This window comes from Arachis ipaensis, chromosome B04 (genome assembly GCF_000816755.2).
Source record: "Arachis ipaensis cultivar K30076 chromosome B04, Araip1.1, whole genome shotgun sequence".
Classification (NCBI taxonomy): Eukaryota; Viridiplantae; Streptophyta; class Magnoliopsida; order Fabales; family Fabaceae; genus Arachis; species Arachis ipaensis.
In genome coordinates, this window is record NC_029788.2 from 95,624,733 (window position 1) to 95,641,467 (window position 16,735).

General features: G+C 41.3%; 2 protein-coding genes and 1 long non-coding RNA gene across 3 annotated transcripts; all 3 read left to right on the forward strand.

The window, feature by feature from the left end:
• On the forward strand, positions 663-1,502 carry LOC110270708. Its single transcript, XR_002360353.1, has 4 exons — positions 663-785; positions 875-1,070; positions 1,184-1,275; positions 1,367-1,502. It is a non-coding gene; the product is annotated as an uncharacterized LOC110270708 (long non-coding RNA).
• Positions 3,458-4,105, forward strand: LOC107636714. Its single transcript, XM_016340207.1, has one exon. It carries the CDS (start codon positions 3,458-3,460, stop codon positions 4,103-4,105), a length of 648 nt encoding a protein of 215 aa, XP_016195693.1.
• LOC107637898 lies at positions 14,916-16,373 on the forward strand. The gene is made up of 6 exons (XM_016341153.2): positions 14,916-15,063; positions 15,152-15,238; positions 15,355-15,489; positions 15,600-15,721; positions 15,849-15,927; positions 16,023-16,373. The coding sequence occupies exons 2-6, from the start codon at positions 15,197-15,199 to the stop codon at positions 16,059-16,061; spliced, it is 417 nt and encodes a 138-aa protein (XP_016196639.1). The 5' UTR covers positions 14,916-15,063; positions 15,152-15,196; the 3' UTR covers positions 16,062-16,373.

Sequence of the window (16,735 nt, forward strand, 5' to 3'; positions counted from 1 at the left end):
CCAACGTTAGCCCAAAAGTTAGGGGCTAACGTTGGGGCTAACTTTTCACCCAAAAGTTTGTGCAAAAGTTTGAGGCTAACTTTAGGTCCAGCTTTTTGCTTCCTGGTTCAATTTCACTTATTCCATTGTCCTCTCTTTACTCCTAGCTATTCCTTCTTGCTTCAACCTTTCTCCAAGCTTTCTTCACCTATCATTAATCAACCAAACACATCAAAACTATGCTTAAAATCATGAGATATTCATTCTATCCTAATATGCAACAATTATGGCTTTAAATCTCATGAAATTGCATTAATTCATACATGGTTGATTAAATCAAAGGAAACATGAAAATCTACCCAATTAGCTTGCTTATGGCTCAAGAAAGTGCATAATTCAATTGAAAACTAAAGAAAAAGGCTAGTGAAACTAGGCTAAGATGACTTGTCATCAGAGATGCAGAGAGGAAGAAGGATTCGCGCCGCCAGCTGCATCCGCAGGAGGAATTGCCGCCGTTCGTGCCTCCCATCGATGTCAGCTTCGCGCCGAGCTCCCATGGCCGTCGCCGCCGGAGCTGGTAACCGGAAGAGAGGAGGTGACGGTGCTAGGAGTTGCCATACTATTTTATCTCTGCACATTGAAGGATGCTGGAAAATGTTGTTGCAGTTGCCGGAGGGCGCTCTTACCGTTCCAAACCCCATCTGGTTCTAGTTTTGGTTCTGGCCCGATTTGTTTAGGCTGGTTTCGGTTCTTCTGAGTGCTGGAATTGCCGCCGCTGCTCTGTTTCCATAGGTCCCCTAATTACAGTAAGCTATTCCTCATTTCAAACACTCATAATCGTCATTCTGTTATAAGTTACTGAGAAATTTATGGTGGTATTTGTTATATGATTGAGTTTCGGTTATTATATGTGCGATTAGAGTTGCTGTGCTTGTCGGGAGTTGTCACTGAAGCTGTTGGGCTCGCCATGGTTACACCCAGGTTGCTGCTACATCACTGGAGACCACAGCTAAAGCCTTTGTCTTCTTGGGTTTCTATTGCCGCGAATTATTTAGTTGTACGCCGTCGCCGAAACTGGTCCAGATTTACCGGTAACTGTTTCTTCCTTTCTTGAATTTGTTCCGCTTCTATTTTGTTCCACTATTCTTATTATTGTTGGTGTCTCTACTGCCTTAATCACTCTGAGTGATGTTACTGCCGCTAGGACGGCAGGTCAGATTCCTGTTCTTCTGCCGCTAAGAGCTGACACCTGAACTGTTCCTAATGATTCTAGTCAGATATCTTTTTCGATTCTAGGTCTTTTACATGTTTTACTATTTTTTTGCCATGCTTATTCTGATTCAATTTTTGAATATGTACTTGTTTGGGTTTCTTGAAGTTTTTTCAGCTACTGTAATTGCGATTTGTAATAATGCGGTCGCTAGAAGAGGTATTAGAGCTGTTGCTACTTTTGTGGGGTTAATACTAATCACTGTTTCCATAAACTAAAAGGAGAGGGAATTATCATGATAAATTTGTGCGAACTCGGTTAATCGAGGTAAGGGTTTTCTTAAAATTTATTTTATCGTACAGAGTTGTTATAAATATATATTAATGTGAGAAACATATGTTTGTGATTATGATTGTCTTATAGATGTGGTTGTTTGCTGGACTGAATGACTGATTGCTTGATTGCTTGAGTAGTTTGTGATTGTTGAAAAGAAATTAGTTTGAAAAGTTATTTAGTTGATTATTATGAAAAGTGGTTTTTCTTGATTTTGAAGTTATTTTGATAATGCAAATGAATCGGCTTTGGAAATGATTTGAAATATGAAAATAAATTGATTCTGGAAGTGATTTAAATTTTGAATTAGTTTGATTATATAAATGATTTAATATTTGAGCTGGTTTAATTTTGACAAAAATTTATTATTGAAAATGGATGAATTTGAAAATAATTTGATATTAGAACTGGTTGAATTTTGGAAAATGATTGAGATTTGGAATTGGTTGATTTGAGGAATGATTGGATGGGACCCGAAAAGGGTGGCAGTGTCCGAGTTTTAGAGGAGATGCTGCCAAAATTTTATAAAATTAGAAGTTTTATTTGAAGTAGTTATTTTTAAAAAAAAATTTTACTTTTATCTGTTGATCCTGCAAAGGTTGATGTTATTTCTGGTTTACCTTACCCCTCTTCTGTGAGGAAAGTTTGTTCTTTTCTTGGTCATGCAGGTTTCTACCGGAGTTTTATCAAGGACTTCAGTAAGGTTGCACTACCCCTTTCCCGTCTGCTGGAGAAACATGTAGAGTTTGACTTGAGTGAAGACTGCATGGAAGCACTTGACAAGTTGAAGATTGCCTTGACCCAAGCTCCTATTGTGAGAGGGCCTGACTGGAGTAGGCCGTTCGAGATTATGTGTGATGCATCTAACTATGCGGTAGGAGCGGCGCTGGCTCAGCCTGAAGGTAAGGATCCCTATATTATTTCTTATGCTTCTAAAACTTTAGATGGTGCCCAGTCTAATTATACTACCACTAAAAATGAACTTTTAGCAATTGCTTTTGCCTTGGATAAATGCCGGGCTTATTTACTTGGAACCAAAATGGTAGTATATTCAGACCATGCGACTTTGAAATACTTGTTAGCTAAGAAAGAGTCTAAACCAAGGTTAATACGTTGGATATTGTTATTGCAAGAGTTTGATTTAGAGATCAAGGATAGGAGTGGTTCCCAAAATTTGGTGGCGGACCACTTGAGTCACTAAGAACATATTAAAAGTGACTCCACTTCTATCAATGATGCATTTTCACTTGATAGCTTGCAAGCAATATCTGAGGTGGTTCCTTGGTATGCACCCATAGCTAATTATTTGGTTAGTCGCACCTTTCCTCCAAATTTTTCTAAGCATCAAAAGGACAAGCTCAAGAGTGAGTCCAAGTATTACATATGGGATATCCCATATTTGTGGAGGTGTGGTGTTGACCAAATAATTAGAAGGTGTGTTCCACAATCCAAAATCCAGTCTATTTTAGAGGCATGCCACTCTTCTGAGAGTGGTGGACACTTTGGTCCTCAAAGAATTGCAAGAAAAATTTTAGACTGCAGATTTTGGTGGCCCACACTTTTTAAGGATGCTAATATTTTCTGTGACTCTTGCCACCAATGCCAAAGGTTTGGAAACATATCCAAGAGGGATGAGATGCCCCAACAACTCATGTTGTTTTGTGAAATTTTTTATGTTTGGGGTATTGACTTCATGGGTCCATTTCCAAACTCGAATGGTTTCTTATATATTCTGTTAGCTGCTGATTATGTTTCTAAGTGGGTGGAAGAAATTCCTACTCGCACTGATGATGCTAACGTGGTTGTTTCTTTTGTTAGGAATATTATTATTTGTCATTTTGGATCACCACGAGCAATCGTGAGTGATGAAGGCTCTCATTTTTGTAACAGAAGAATGACAGGTTTGATGAAGAAACATGCATTCACAAGGTGGCGATGGCTTACCATCCCCAAACAAATGGCCAAGCGGAGGTGTCTAATAGAGAGATCAAGTGCATACTCGAGAAGATTGTTAAACCTCATAGAAGGGACTGGAGCTCTAGACTTGGAGATGCGCTATGGGCTTATCAGACAGCTTACAAGACACCAATCGGCATGAGTCCGTTCCGCCTAGTCTACAGAAAGGCTTGTCACCTTCCGGTAGAGGTGGAACACAAAGCTTACCGGACTGTGAAGGAATGCAACTCAGGATCGGGAGAAGCCGGAATTGAAAGAAAATTACAACTGGAAGAATTGGAGTGCCTTCGGCTAGAAGCGTATGAAAACTCCAGGCTCTACAAAGAAAAGGTGAAGGCAGTACATGACAAGAACATCAAGAGAAGAGAGTTTAGAGCTGGGGATCAAGTCCTTCTCTATTACTCAAGGTTGAGATTAATTTCGGGTAAACTGAGGTCAAGATGGGATGGACCCTACATGGTGGAGAAGGTTGAACCGTATGGAGTTGTCCACCTAAGTCACCCCTCAAGCCCTACCTTCTTCAAAGTCAATGGCCACCATTTAAAGCTGTATCATGGTGCAAAAGTGAAGAACAACAAGGAGATAGAGATCTTCTTCTTGAAGGATCCAGCAAAGGAAGAGGACTGAGCCTATGGACCGTCCAACTTAAGGACGTTAAAGAAAAGTGCTAGGTGGGAGGCAACCCACCATGGTATGATCTTCCTTTTTTTATAAGTGCTATTTTATTTATTTTCTTATATTTGTTTCATTAATTGTCTTTGTTAATTTTCAAATAATCATGTTTCCCTTTTGTTATGAATTATTTAAAAAAAAATGAGCATCTCACGCGTAAGCGTCATCGACGCGCATGCGTCATAGGGATGCTGGCACTCTCTGGTACAAAAACCTGAGAGTTGTGCTGGAACTGTGCGGGTGGGGTTCTTGGCGCACAACCCACCCCACGCATACTGGTGCAAAATTTACAATCCACAAACTAACTGGCAAGTGCACTAGGTCGTACCAAGTAGTACCTCAAGGGGGGCAGGAAGCTGGCGTTGGACGCCAGTTTTTGGCCTTCTAATCCAAAGCAAAGTATGAACTATTATATATTGATGGAAAGCTCTGAAAGTCAGCTTTCCATATCCGTTGAGAGAGCTTTATTTAGACTTCTGTAGCTCTAGAAAAGCTCTTCTAAAAACTCATACAAAAATGTGAATTTAACACTAAAACCTATAAAAACTAAATAAAAACTACTAAAAACTATATGAAAATGAGGTCAAAAAGCAAAAAGCATATCCGCTCATCACTAAGATCTACAAAATAACCATAGCTTGCTTCAAATCATAATCCTCGTGGGATCAATCCTGACTCACCTCAGGTATTACTTGGACAACCCAGTGCACTTGCTGGTTCAGTTATGCGAAGTTATATTCCATGCACCACAAGCCGACAGACCTGAGGTATGATGGGACCCAAGACCCCCAGGAGCACCTGACGGCCTTTGAGGCCATGATTAATCTTGAAGGCGTCAGCGACGCAGTGATGTTCTGAGCTTTCCCAGTAATATTAGTAGGCCCCGCGATCTGGTGGTTCAACGCACTTCCACATGGGTCCATTAAGGCCTTCTCGGATATAACTCATTGCTTCTTAGCACAGTTCACCACGCGCATCGCTAAGGCTAAACATCCAATCAACCTCTTGGGAGTCACCCAAAAGTCAGGGGAACCGACCAGGAAGTTCCTGGATAGTTTCAACGATGAGTGCCTAGAAATTGACGGCCTAACCGATTCGGTAGCTAGCTTGTGCATGATGAATGGCTTACTAAACGAAGATTTCAGGAAGCATCCTACTATCAAGCCCGTATGGACCATGCAGGAGATCCAGAACGTAGCTAGAGAGTATATCAATGATGAAGAAGTTAGCCAAGTGGTGGCAGCCAACAAACGGCAGCTGACCAACCCTCCTCCTCGCCAGCCTGGATACCCAGAGAAAGCGAGAGATCCCCCTAAGGAAGGGGCATCGAGGAAACCGTTCAAGCTGTTTTCCCGGGTGGGAAAGTTCACGAACTACACCCCCTCATGTCTCCCATCGTAGAAGTTTACCAACAGATTGCGAATAAGGACATTCTATCGAAGTCCCCGACAACTAAAGGACAGGAGGCAAGAACAAGAGCTTGTACTGTGATTTTCACAAAGGCTTTGGCCACAAAACCCAGGATTGCTTTAACTTGAAGGACGCCTTAGAGCAAGCCATTCATGAGGGTAAGCTGATCGAGTTGTCTTAGTTCATAAGGGAGCCCAGAAGGAGGGAGCAAGAACGTTCCGAGGAGGATCGCAGCTGGACCATCAAGCCAAAGCAAGCACCCACTGAGAATGCCGACAACGCCTCCACAGTAGTTATTAACATCGTGGTTGGGCGAGATGCACCCCGAAGTCGAGGTCGACAGCAAAAAAGAACACCAAAGTCCTGGTCGTGTCATTGGGAAGCCATAATACTCAATCCAAAGAACCCCTGAAGATATCCTTCGGCCTAGAAGATCAATGGTTTCACGACCTTCCGAAAAACCCACCCATGGTGATCACGGCGAGAATCAGGATGGGCCTAGTCAAACAAATTCTCGTTGACACTGGCGTTGAAGCAAAGAATAGCTCTGAGGTATAACAGCAGGGTGTTGAACAGAAACTTTAAACAAGGTGACTTGATGCTGTGGTGCAACGACATTGGACTGCCGACACCTGGGGAAGGCAAGCTAGCAGCAAATTGGAAAGGCCCACATAGGGTGAGAGAAGCCCTCGGTAAGGGAGCGTAGAAACTGGAACGGCTCGACGGGTGCGAGATGCCGAGAACCTGGAATGCGGAAAACTTGAGAAGGTTCTACTCTTAGGAGGCGACGTCATGACTTATTGGGTTTTTTCCCGTGTCCTATTCACCTTTATTTTATGACTTTTAGATACCTTGCTTTCTCAAATATTTTGTCCTCTTATGAATTCCATGAGCATTTATATGTTGCTATACCGCTTCCATGTTTTAAATATGTTAATGAGTTATGTTTTATGTTGTTTCGTTTGTGCATCTTGCTTTTGCGGTTTCCCGGGACTGATCACCTCGGGGGCAGATCAAATCCAACTAACGGATACCAAATAGACCACGGTTTATAGCCTGTCGGCCAAATGACTAAGCAATAAACATTTTTCAAAGGCACCACGTCGGCCTATCAAGTATTCATTTACAACAAAATAAACAGTTTGAAATCTTAGAAACTACAAATGACTCACAAAAGAAGGCGCCTTGTCGGCCCAAACAAAAAGAAGCACAAAGTTGACACAAGATTTACAAATCACTTTCTTGAAATGTCAACTATTTTACCATCTTGGATGGTCTTGAAAGCCCCAATTGTAAAGGTATCAATGTCAGGAAATAGCAGCTTGACCTGCGCCTTGATCGCCTCTTCAGTACCTCCGATCACCTCGCAAGCATTCTTGACAATTTCCTTGTCTTTCTTCTTTAAACTAGAGACCTCCCCCTTCAGGCCTGCGACCTCGGCCAGCTTTTTTTCCAATTCGGCAACCTTGGCCTCCACTGCAGTCGCCCAACCTGAAGCCTCATCGAGCTGGCTCTCCAAGGTCAACTCGTGGTCAGCAAGGCGGGCCACGATGCCATTAGAACTTTTCAGCTTTTCTTCCTTGTCCTCTAGCTTGGGCTTGATGGTCTCCATCTCCGCTTTCAGGTCACCAATCTCCCGTAGTGACAAACGGTACTTGCCATCTAGCACACCAGCCTATGCTAGAACAGGTTCCGCTTTCCTCGCAATGGTCGCAACATGGAGCATACAACGGTATACCCACCTAGCTTGAGAGGCCAAATGACCACCATGAAGGAAGTCGTCGATGCCTGATAGAAGCTGGGAGTCAATGAATCCCCCGGCATCGAAGTTCTTCTCCATCGTGGTGAGTGCTCCCTCTGGGCTAGACGTCACCTTCCTCTTCCTGGGTTTCTCCACGATGGTTAGGTCAGAACCCATTCCATCCTCAGGCACCTCCTCGGAAGGGGGAATCACATCCTCGGAGGGGGGAATTACACCGGCGCTAGTGCCATCGGTTTCCTGAGGAGGCGATCGTGATTGAACTTCGGGAGTGGGGGAAAGCGAAGCCTTGGCCAAATGGCTTTCCGAACTGTCATCACTGTACCCCGAAAGGAACGGGGCCATCAAGTTGTTGAGACCTACCTTCTCAGCAGCCATGGATACTGAAACAAGAAAGCAAAGCTCAAACGTTAGACCACGTTAAGCAAGTACACAAGTAAAAAAAAAGGGTGCTTTCTCTGTCTCTAAATTAGGCTTCTGCTCTAGCTCCTCAATTTCAGCCAGAAAATACCTGAAATTGTCCAAAAACACAAAAACTCATACCTTATCCAAAAATGTGAATTTAACACTAAAACCTATAAAAACTAAATAAAAACTACTAAAAACTATATGAAAATGAGGTCAAAAAGCATATAAAATATCCGCTCATCACTAAGATCTACAAAATAACCATAGCTTGCTTCAAATCATAATCCTCGTGGGATCAATCCTGACTCACCTCAGGTATTACTTGGACAACCCAGTGCACTTGCTGGTTCAGTTATGCGAAGTTATATTCCATGCACCACAAGCCGACAGACCTGAGGTATGATGGGACCCAAGACCCCCAGGAGCACCTGACGGCCTTTGAGGCCATGATTAATCTTGAAGGCGTCAGCGACGCAGTGATGTTCTGAGCTTTCCCAGTAATATTAGTAGGCCCCGCGATCTGGTGGTTCAACGCACTTCCACATGGGTCCATTAAGGCCTTCTCGGATATAACTCATTGCTTCTTAGCACAGTTCACCACGCGCATCGCTAAGGCTAAACATCCAATCAACCTCTTGGGAGTCACCCAAAAGTCAGGGGAACCGACCAGGAAGTTCCTGGATAGTTTCAACGATGAGTGCCTAGAAATTGACGGCCTAACCGATTCGGTAGCTAGCTTGTGCATGATGAATGGCTTACTAAACGAAGATTTCAGGAAGCATCCTACTATCAAGCCCGTATGGACCATGCAGGAGATCCAGAACGTAGCTAGAGAGTATATCAATGATGAAGAAGTTAGCCAAGTGGTGGCAGCCAACAAACGGCAGCTGACCAACCCTCCTCCTCGCCAGCCTGGATACCCAGAGAAAGCGAGAGATCCCCCTAAGGAAGGGGCATCGAGGAAACCGTTCAAGCTGTTTTCCCGGGTGGGAAAGTTCACGAACTACACCCCCTCATGTCTCCCATCGTAGAAGTTTACCAACAGATTGCGAATAAGGACATTCTATCGAAGTCCCCGACAACTAAAGGACAGGAGGCAAGAACAAGAGCTTGTACTGTGATTTTCACAAAGGCTTTGGCCACAAAACCCAGGATTGCTTTAACTTGAAGGACGCCTTAGAGCAAGCCATTCATGAGGGTAAGCTGATCGAGTTGTCTTAGTTCATAAGGGAGCCCAGAAGGAGGGAGCAAGAACGTTCCGAGGAGGATCGCAGCTGGACCATCAAGCCAAAGCAAGCACCCACTGAGAATGCCGACAACGCCTCCACAGTAGTTATTAACATCGTGGTTGGGCGAGATGCACCCCGAAGTCGAGGTCGACAGCAAAAAAGAACACCAAAGTCCTGGTCGTGTCATTGGGAAGCCATAATACTCAATCCAAAGAACCCCTGAAGATATCCTTCGGCCTAGAAGATCAATGGTTTCACGACCTTCCGAAAAACCCACCCATGGTGATCACGGCGAGAATCAGGATGGGCCTAGTCAAACAAATTCTCGTTGACACTGGCGTTGAAGCAAAGAATAGCTCTGAGGTATAACAGCAGGGTGTTGAACAGAAACTTTAAACAAGGTGACTTGATGCTGTGGTGCAACGACATTGGACTGCCGACACCTGGGGAAGGCAAGCTAGCAGCAAATTGGAAAGGCCCACATAGGGTGAGAGAAGCCCTCGGTAAGGGAGCGTAGAAACTGGAACGGCTCGACGGGTGCGAGATGCCGAGAACCTGGAATGCGGAAAACTTGAGAAGGTTCTACTCTTAGGAGGCGACGTCATGACTTATTGGGTTTTTTCCCGTGTCCTATTCACCTTTATTTTATGACTTTTAGATACCTTGCTTTCTCAAATATTTTGTCCTCTTATGAATTCCATGAGCATTTATATGTTGCTATACCGCTTCCATGTTTTAAATATGTTAATGAGTTATGTTTTATGTTGTTTCGTTTGTGCATCTTGCTTTTGCGGTTTCCCGGGACTGATCACCTCGGGGGCAGATCAAATCCAACTAACGGATACCAAATAGACCACGGTTTATAGCCTGTCGGCCAAATGACTAAGCAATAAACATTTTTCAAAGGCACCACGTCGGCCTATCAAGTATTCATTTACAACAAAATAAACAGTTTGAAATCTTAGAAACTACAAATGACTCACAAAAGAAGGCGCCTTGTCGGCCCAAACAAAAAGAAGCACAAAGTTGACACAAGATTTACAAATCACTTTCTTGAAATGTCAACTATTTTACCATCTTGGATGGTCTTGAAAGCCCCAATTGTAAAGGTATCAATGTCAGGAAATAGCAGCTTGACCTGCGCCTTGATCGCCTCTTCAGTACCTCCGATCACCTCGCAAGCATTCTTGACAATTTCCTTGTCTTTCTTCTTTAAACTAGAGACCTCCCCCTTCAGGCCTGCGACCTCGGCCAGCTTTTTTTCCAATTCGGCAACCTTGGCCTCCACTGCAGTCGCCCAACCTGAAGCCTCATCGAGCTGGCTCTCCAAGGTCAACTCGTGGTCAGCAAGGCGGGCCACGATGCCATTAGAACTTTTCAGCTTTTCTTCCTTGTCCTCTAGCTTGGGCTTGATGGTCTCCATCTCCGCTTTCAGGTCACCAATCTCCCGTAGTGACAAACGGTACTTGCCATCTAGCACACCAGCCTATGCTAGAACAGGTTCCGCTTTCCTCGCAATGGTCGCAACATGGAGCATACAACGGTATACCCACCTAGCTTGAGAGGCCAAATGACCACCATGAAGGAAGTCGTCGATGCCTGATAGAAGCTGGGAGTCAATGAATCCCCCGGCATCGAAGTTCTTCTCCATCGTGGTGAGTGCTCCCTCTGGGCTAGACGTCACCTTCCTCTTCCTGGGTTTCTCCACGATGGTTAGGTCAGAACCCATTCCATCCTCAGGCACCTCCTCGGAAGGGGGAATCACATCCTCGGAGGGGGGAATTACACCGGCGCTAGTGCCATCGGTTTCCTGAGGAGGCGATCGTGATTGAACTTCGGGAGTGGGGGAAAGCGAAGCCTTGGCCAAATGGCTTTCCGAACTGTCATCACTGTACCCCGAAAGGAACGGGGCCATCAAGTTGTTGAGACCTACCTTCTCAGCAGCCATGGATACTGAAACAAGAAAGCAAAGCTCAAACGTTAGACCACGTTAAGCAAGTACACAAGTAAAAAAAAAGGGGGGAGGGACAACCCGACGACTCACCCACATAACTTCTACGGTTCTACCCATCTCACGGTCACCCATCAATAGATGAGGTTATTCTTTCAAAAAATCGCCAATAATACATCGACGATGTCCCGGTTTTGCTGACTTAGACTCTTATAGGTACTCTTTATGAAGATATTAGCCCTGGCACCAAAACTCCAATAGGTTGGTATCTGGCGTTCCACTTCTAAAGTCAGCCAGAAGGGATGCCAGCCCTCGGCGGGTCGCACTTTGAAATATCTTTCCTTGAAGCCATGGAACGAATCTTCGAACAACCTGAAGATTCGCTGACCCTACACGGCTAGGAACGACATGTAGCCCTTCTTATGTTTTCCTTGTTTTGAAGGGTTAGTCAGACGAAAGAAGTAGAGGAAGACTTCTACCGAGACCGGTAGCTTCAAGTATTCGCAGACCATCTCAAAATAGTGAATAGATGCCCAGCTATTCGGATGTAGCTATGATGGCGCCACATCACATCGATTCAAAAGAGAGATAACGAAAGGAGAGAAGGAAGCCGAACCCCCAAGTTGGTAAACATGGGATTGTACACCCACATCCAGTCGTCAACTCGGGGGGTATTCATGTTTATGTGACAAATGCGTTCCCGGTCCCCAGGAACAAAGGTGTCGTAATGCTCCTCCTCGGGACCCCTCCGCAGAGCAGATCGGAGTTGTGAAACTGCTGGAGCTTCTTGAGGGTTATCTTAGAGGCCGTGTCCTTCACGTCAGAAGTGACCCAGATGTAACGGTCTACGGGAGCTATCGGAATGGGTTGCTGCGCCATACTTACAGCGGGGGCACCACTTAAAGATAAAATCGGGAGGTCAGATCATCGGAGAAAAAGAAACTAATGCTACGTTCTGCTACGATCCCACTGTGCACTAGTCTACGATCAATTAAAGGCCAAAATCGATGCACTTAATGGTAACCCCCTGTAAACTACCTAACAATGATGCACTAAACACAGGCGAAACAAATCATCAACGACAGAAGAAAATGGCACAATAATGGTGGCAAAAGTAGAAATAGAACCATAATCATCCATAAGGGTAGAAACAGTAAAAGCTTACCAGGAAATTATGGAGAAAAGAGTCCCAAGGAGAGTGCAGCAGAGTGTGCAGTGATCAAAATCATGAGAAAAAGGGAATGATGGTGAAGGCAAAAATTAGAAGAAGTATAAAGGAATAAGGAATGAAAAGGAGAATACAAGAGAGTAAATGACACTGGAAAGCGTGAAAGTCAGGGGAAAAAGGGATTTTTTACCCAAGTTTCAAATAAGCCATAATGAGCATTAAATGCTCAGTGCGAGAATCAAGGAAACATTTCTAGTAACTGGTAAAGGCAGTTCGTGCGTTAAGGGCACGGACACCATCACAGACTCCCGATCCCGAGAGACTCGAGAAGCGAGTAAAGCAAACGTGCCAACTACAAGCTACACCCATACCTGGCATGTTAGGGGCACTGTTCCGGCCCAACCCATTAGCGACTTGGGTCCTGTCATGAGCGGCCGACCCGACGGGTCTCCCGACCCGAGCTACAAGGGAACCCACCTTCATCTCCTCGCCTACATGGAACCTGGATAGCTAGCAGAAGCTTCCAGGAAGATGGGTCTGGCCACAGAGGGCCCACCCGAGTAACGATTATAATAAGGGAGGGCCCTACCCTCTCCAGAGGTACGTCACCTACCCTAATCCTAATAGTCGCCTCTTGTACAGATACTGACTTGAGCGTTGGAGTCTTTGCAGGTGGCTCCACCACATCTTCAACCTTCCAGCCGAAGGAACTTCATCACTAGTGCCCATCCAGGTCCAGTCGCCCGCAACCCCTAAACTCCAGCACTCATCGAATCTGACTCGTTCAGGACACGAGCAACCAAACAGTATAATTAAAAACTTAATTAAATCTTTGATTGCATGTATTTTGGTAAAAATTTTATATTAATTTTAATATTTTTAACATAAAAGGAACGTAATTACAAAATTAAAAGTAATGTAGGGACCCAATTGAAAAGAAAAAAAGTATAAGGACCTAATTGAAAATTTGATAAAACTATAGGGACCAATAGAATAATTAAACCTATATTATTCGGCCTTTACTTTTAAGATTGTGATGTTTGGCATCTTACTTAGAAAACTCACATTTTCTGAAATATTGTCTTATTGTTGAACTACTTATTTTGAATGCCATGCAGCATGACTTCGTGAAGCCAACTTTATTTACCAATTGTTCTCAAAGTCAAGACGAGAGTGGCAAGCTTCCGGATTGCCCAGTGGGACAAGTCCTCTCTTTCATCAAGGTATTTTGAAATAGAACACATTTGAAAACTAGAATAGATATTAATAAACATATATAATTTTCACGTATGGTGTAAAACAAAATAATTAATTTGTAAAATTGGCAAAGATTAGGACTTTTTACTACTGTCAGATTATTTAAGTTTATATGTTATCGTATGATACGCATATTAAAATTTAATATTTTACACTATGATGTTAAGGAATACGTTCCAATAGAATGCCTGAATACTCGAGCCAACTTGTTGTCAATGGAACGCAAGATTGACATTCTTATTGCTCAGTCCAAAAAAGAAAAGGAAGACGACGTCCAAAAAATAGGATCAATCTCACTGCCCATTTTCGTTGATCATAATTAAGGGGCAAGATGTTAAGCCCATTGTGAAACCCTTTCTATCTTTAAGGCCATTTGTAAGCAAGCTTAGGACATTGGGAGCTAGCACACCCGCAATGGACGTTCTTGTTGATGTGGTTGACAATGACGAGGGTATTGTAGACGTGACAAAATTGTTGTCTAGCAAATCTAATACCAAGACTACTCCAAGCAACCAAAAAAGGGAACAAGTGAGAGCAGAAAATAACAAGAACAAGCTCAATATCAACTTGATTAGTGTGAATTCGAATAAGTCAACTGGTAATATTGGGAGCAACCTCTGAAGGCAAACTTCCCCACAATTGGTATTTATTGCACCATGATATTTAGGGTCCATTTTGATTGGTTGCGATGTTCTTTTTTCCAAGATATATCAAATTAATTTTTTTATTTGAATTAAATAAAATATACCAATTTTCTTCTAGTCTCTAGATAGATGCCAAACATATTTTCATTGGCTTTAGATATGGTCCTTAATTCAAATAATTTGTTCAGCCAAAAAATTTGGTTGTTAATTTGTTGCAGAAAAAGTCTCAGCCAACACCCACAGTTGGAGCCGGTAGAAAATTAACGTTTTTGCCATCAAATGCTAAACCTCCAAAGATTCCAAGACTTGACGAAATAGTTACGAAGAGGCCTCTTATGGGTGGGGAGGCAAGGAACACTGAAGAGCATAGTGCTAAAGGGAACAAAGATAATAAAGACAAAGAAATATACTGTTTCGATGTTACAAGGGTAAGAGTCTTCTATTAAATAATTATTATCATGTACCTAAGATGTTTAGAATAATATTTTTTAAAATAATTTTTGTTATACCATTATCTCCTGTCAAGATGCAATAAGTTCTTATTTCCCTTTAGTTTTCATTATGTTGGAATTTTAAAAGTTATCTAATGTTAATAGCCAAATGATTTTTGTGTTATCATTTTTTCACTGAGATCTCCATATAATTCCTTTTAATAACGTATACATAAATTAAAGTAAACTTCTAATAGCTATGTTAATTTATAGCCAAATTGTTTTTTAACTTGGTAGGGCATGAAATGCAAATTCAAGTCAAACCCAAAGATGGGTCTTAAATCCGAAGAAATTCAGCCCACTGCATTCATATTTTCTACAGAGCTGGATTCAGGGTAACGCTCATGCTTAGTTGCTATAGTATAGTCATTGATTATTAAATTTTTTTTTATCATAATTTGGTTTCATTTTTTTGTTTATTCTATAGAAGATCTTCTAAGATAGGTGATGTGACTACAACTAGAAAGGATTTTGAGTCGCTCTATCCAACACAACAAATAAGTGAGAAGATATTGTACTTGACTATCTTGAAATATGTCCATAATCAGACTTTATTGACATGGAAAAATATCTGGCAGCTTCCTTCAGCTTTTGCTGTAAGGACATTAGTTTGCTATTTATAATGTTATTTATAGTTTGATTATATACATATTAATCTCTTCCGAATTAAAAATAAATATCTAGGATGCCATATTGGATGGAAATAATTTGGATGAGATATTGGTTTCCATGGTCAAACAGTTCATGCAGCCTACTAAGGATCTTCAGTTTGTGAGTGTTATTGACTCTTCATAAATACGCCATGTCATCAAATATTTTCAAATAAAAAAATTAACGAAACAAAGACATATTAATATTTGATACATTATATCTCATGCTTGATGCAGATATACATGCCAATGAGAGACATTGAGCATCGATATCTCATGGTTATCAGCATACATGATAGCGTACTTTGGCAACTGAATTTTTATTTTGAAGATAATGATTTTGAGTGTCGTAGAGACAAGATGACAACAGTGGTTAGTGACATTATAATTAATACCCTCAATCGTTATCCTTCAATTTAGTTGCTTATGAGCATATAGTAAGAGACTCAAAATCTGAAGTTGTTTTATATTTTTTTACATAGGCTGTGACAGTAGAGCACATTTTAAAAAGTGACATTTACAAAGAATGTAAACTTAAGATGAAGGAAAACATGCGGAGATGGAGAATTTATGCTCCAAGAGAAATTCCTAATCGACATCAAAGGTATCAACGCTTTTACAAAATACAATGAATTGATTGTATATTGTTGTTAACTTAAAATGTATCTTGTTATTTTTACTAATTATTTTTCTCAGTTTCAAGACAATTTTCTGTTATTGTTGTGGTGCAGTCGTGATTCTCCATCATGGGTTCTTCAATGGATGAATTTGGAACATGCCTTAGATTCCCAATGTTCTGAAGTTCATGTGGCACGATTTGGTTACATAGAAACTTCATTTGTGAATATGTATTAACAATGTTGTCATAGATTTGGCTATAAGTAATTTTGTATTTTTTTTTTCAGTTAGATAAAAATAGCACACAGATGTACACTACAATGTAGTTATTCCATGGGCGATTCAATGAACTCAAGGCTGAGATAGCACCACTTGTTCAAGAGTTTTGGAACATGCATGTACTGAAATGTAAAGTGCATCATAATTATGTCATTGCTTTGTTGACTACATAGAATGACACTTCATATGATTTCTTTCTTATTCTGTTTTTTGGAGTTGTGTCGTCAATTTGAATTGTGATATTTCATGACATTAATGTTTCAAATATTTTATTCGATAGTATATTGCTTATTGTTAAAAAAAAAACGTGGGCCATGTTCCATCCACAAATCTCAACAGTTTTATATTTATATGATTATTAAATTGCTATCTTTAGGTTTTGTTTTTCAAATAATAAGTTTATACGTACTTGTAAATTAATTATGATAAAAATTTAGTTAACATATTAGTCCTTGTATTTTTATTACATTTTTAATAAAATCAATATAGTTTACAAAAATTATGATTGGAGTTTTATGTTAACGAAAAATGTGTAATTAAATTTTTAATAATTATTTTTCTAAAAAAACATAAAATACTGAAATATTTACTTTTAGAATATTTCATAATGTATTTTATGACGACTTAAGAATAATTATAATTGGTGAATATATGAATTAAGAATAATTATAAAAGTAATTTTGGTCTCTCTAATATTAAAATTCTAGTTTCATCACTATGT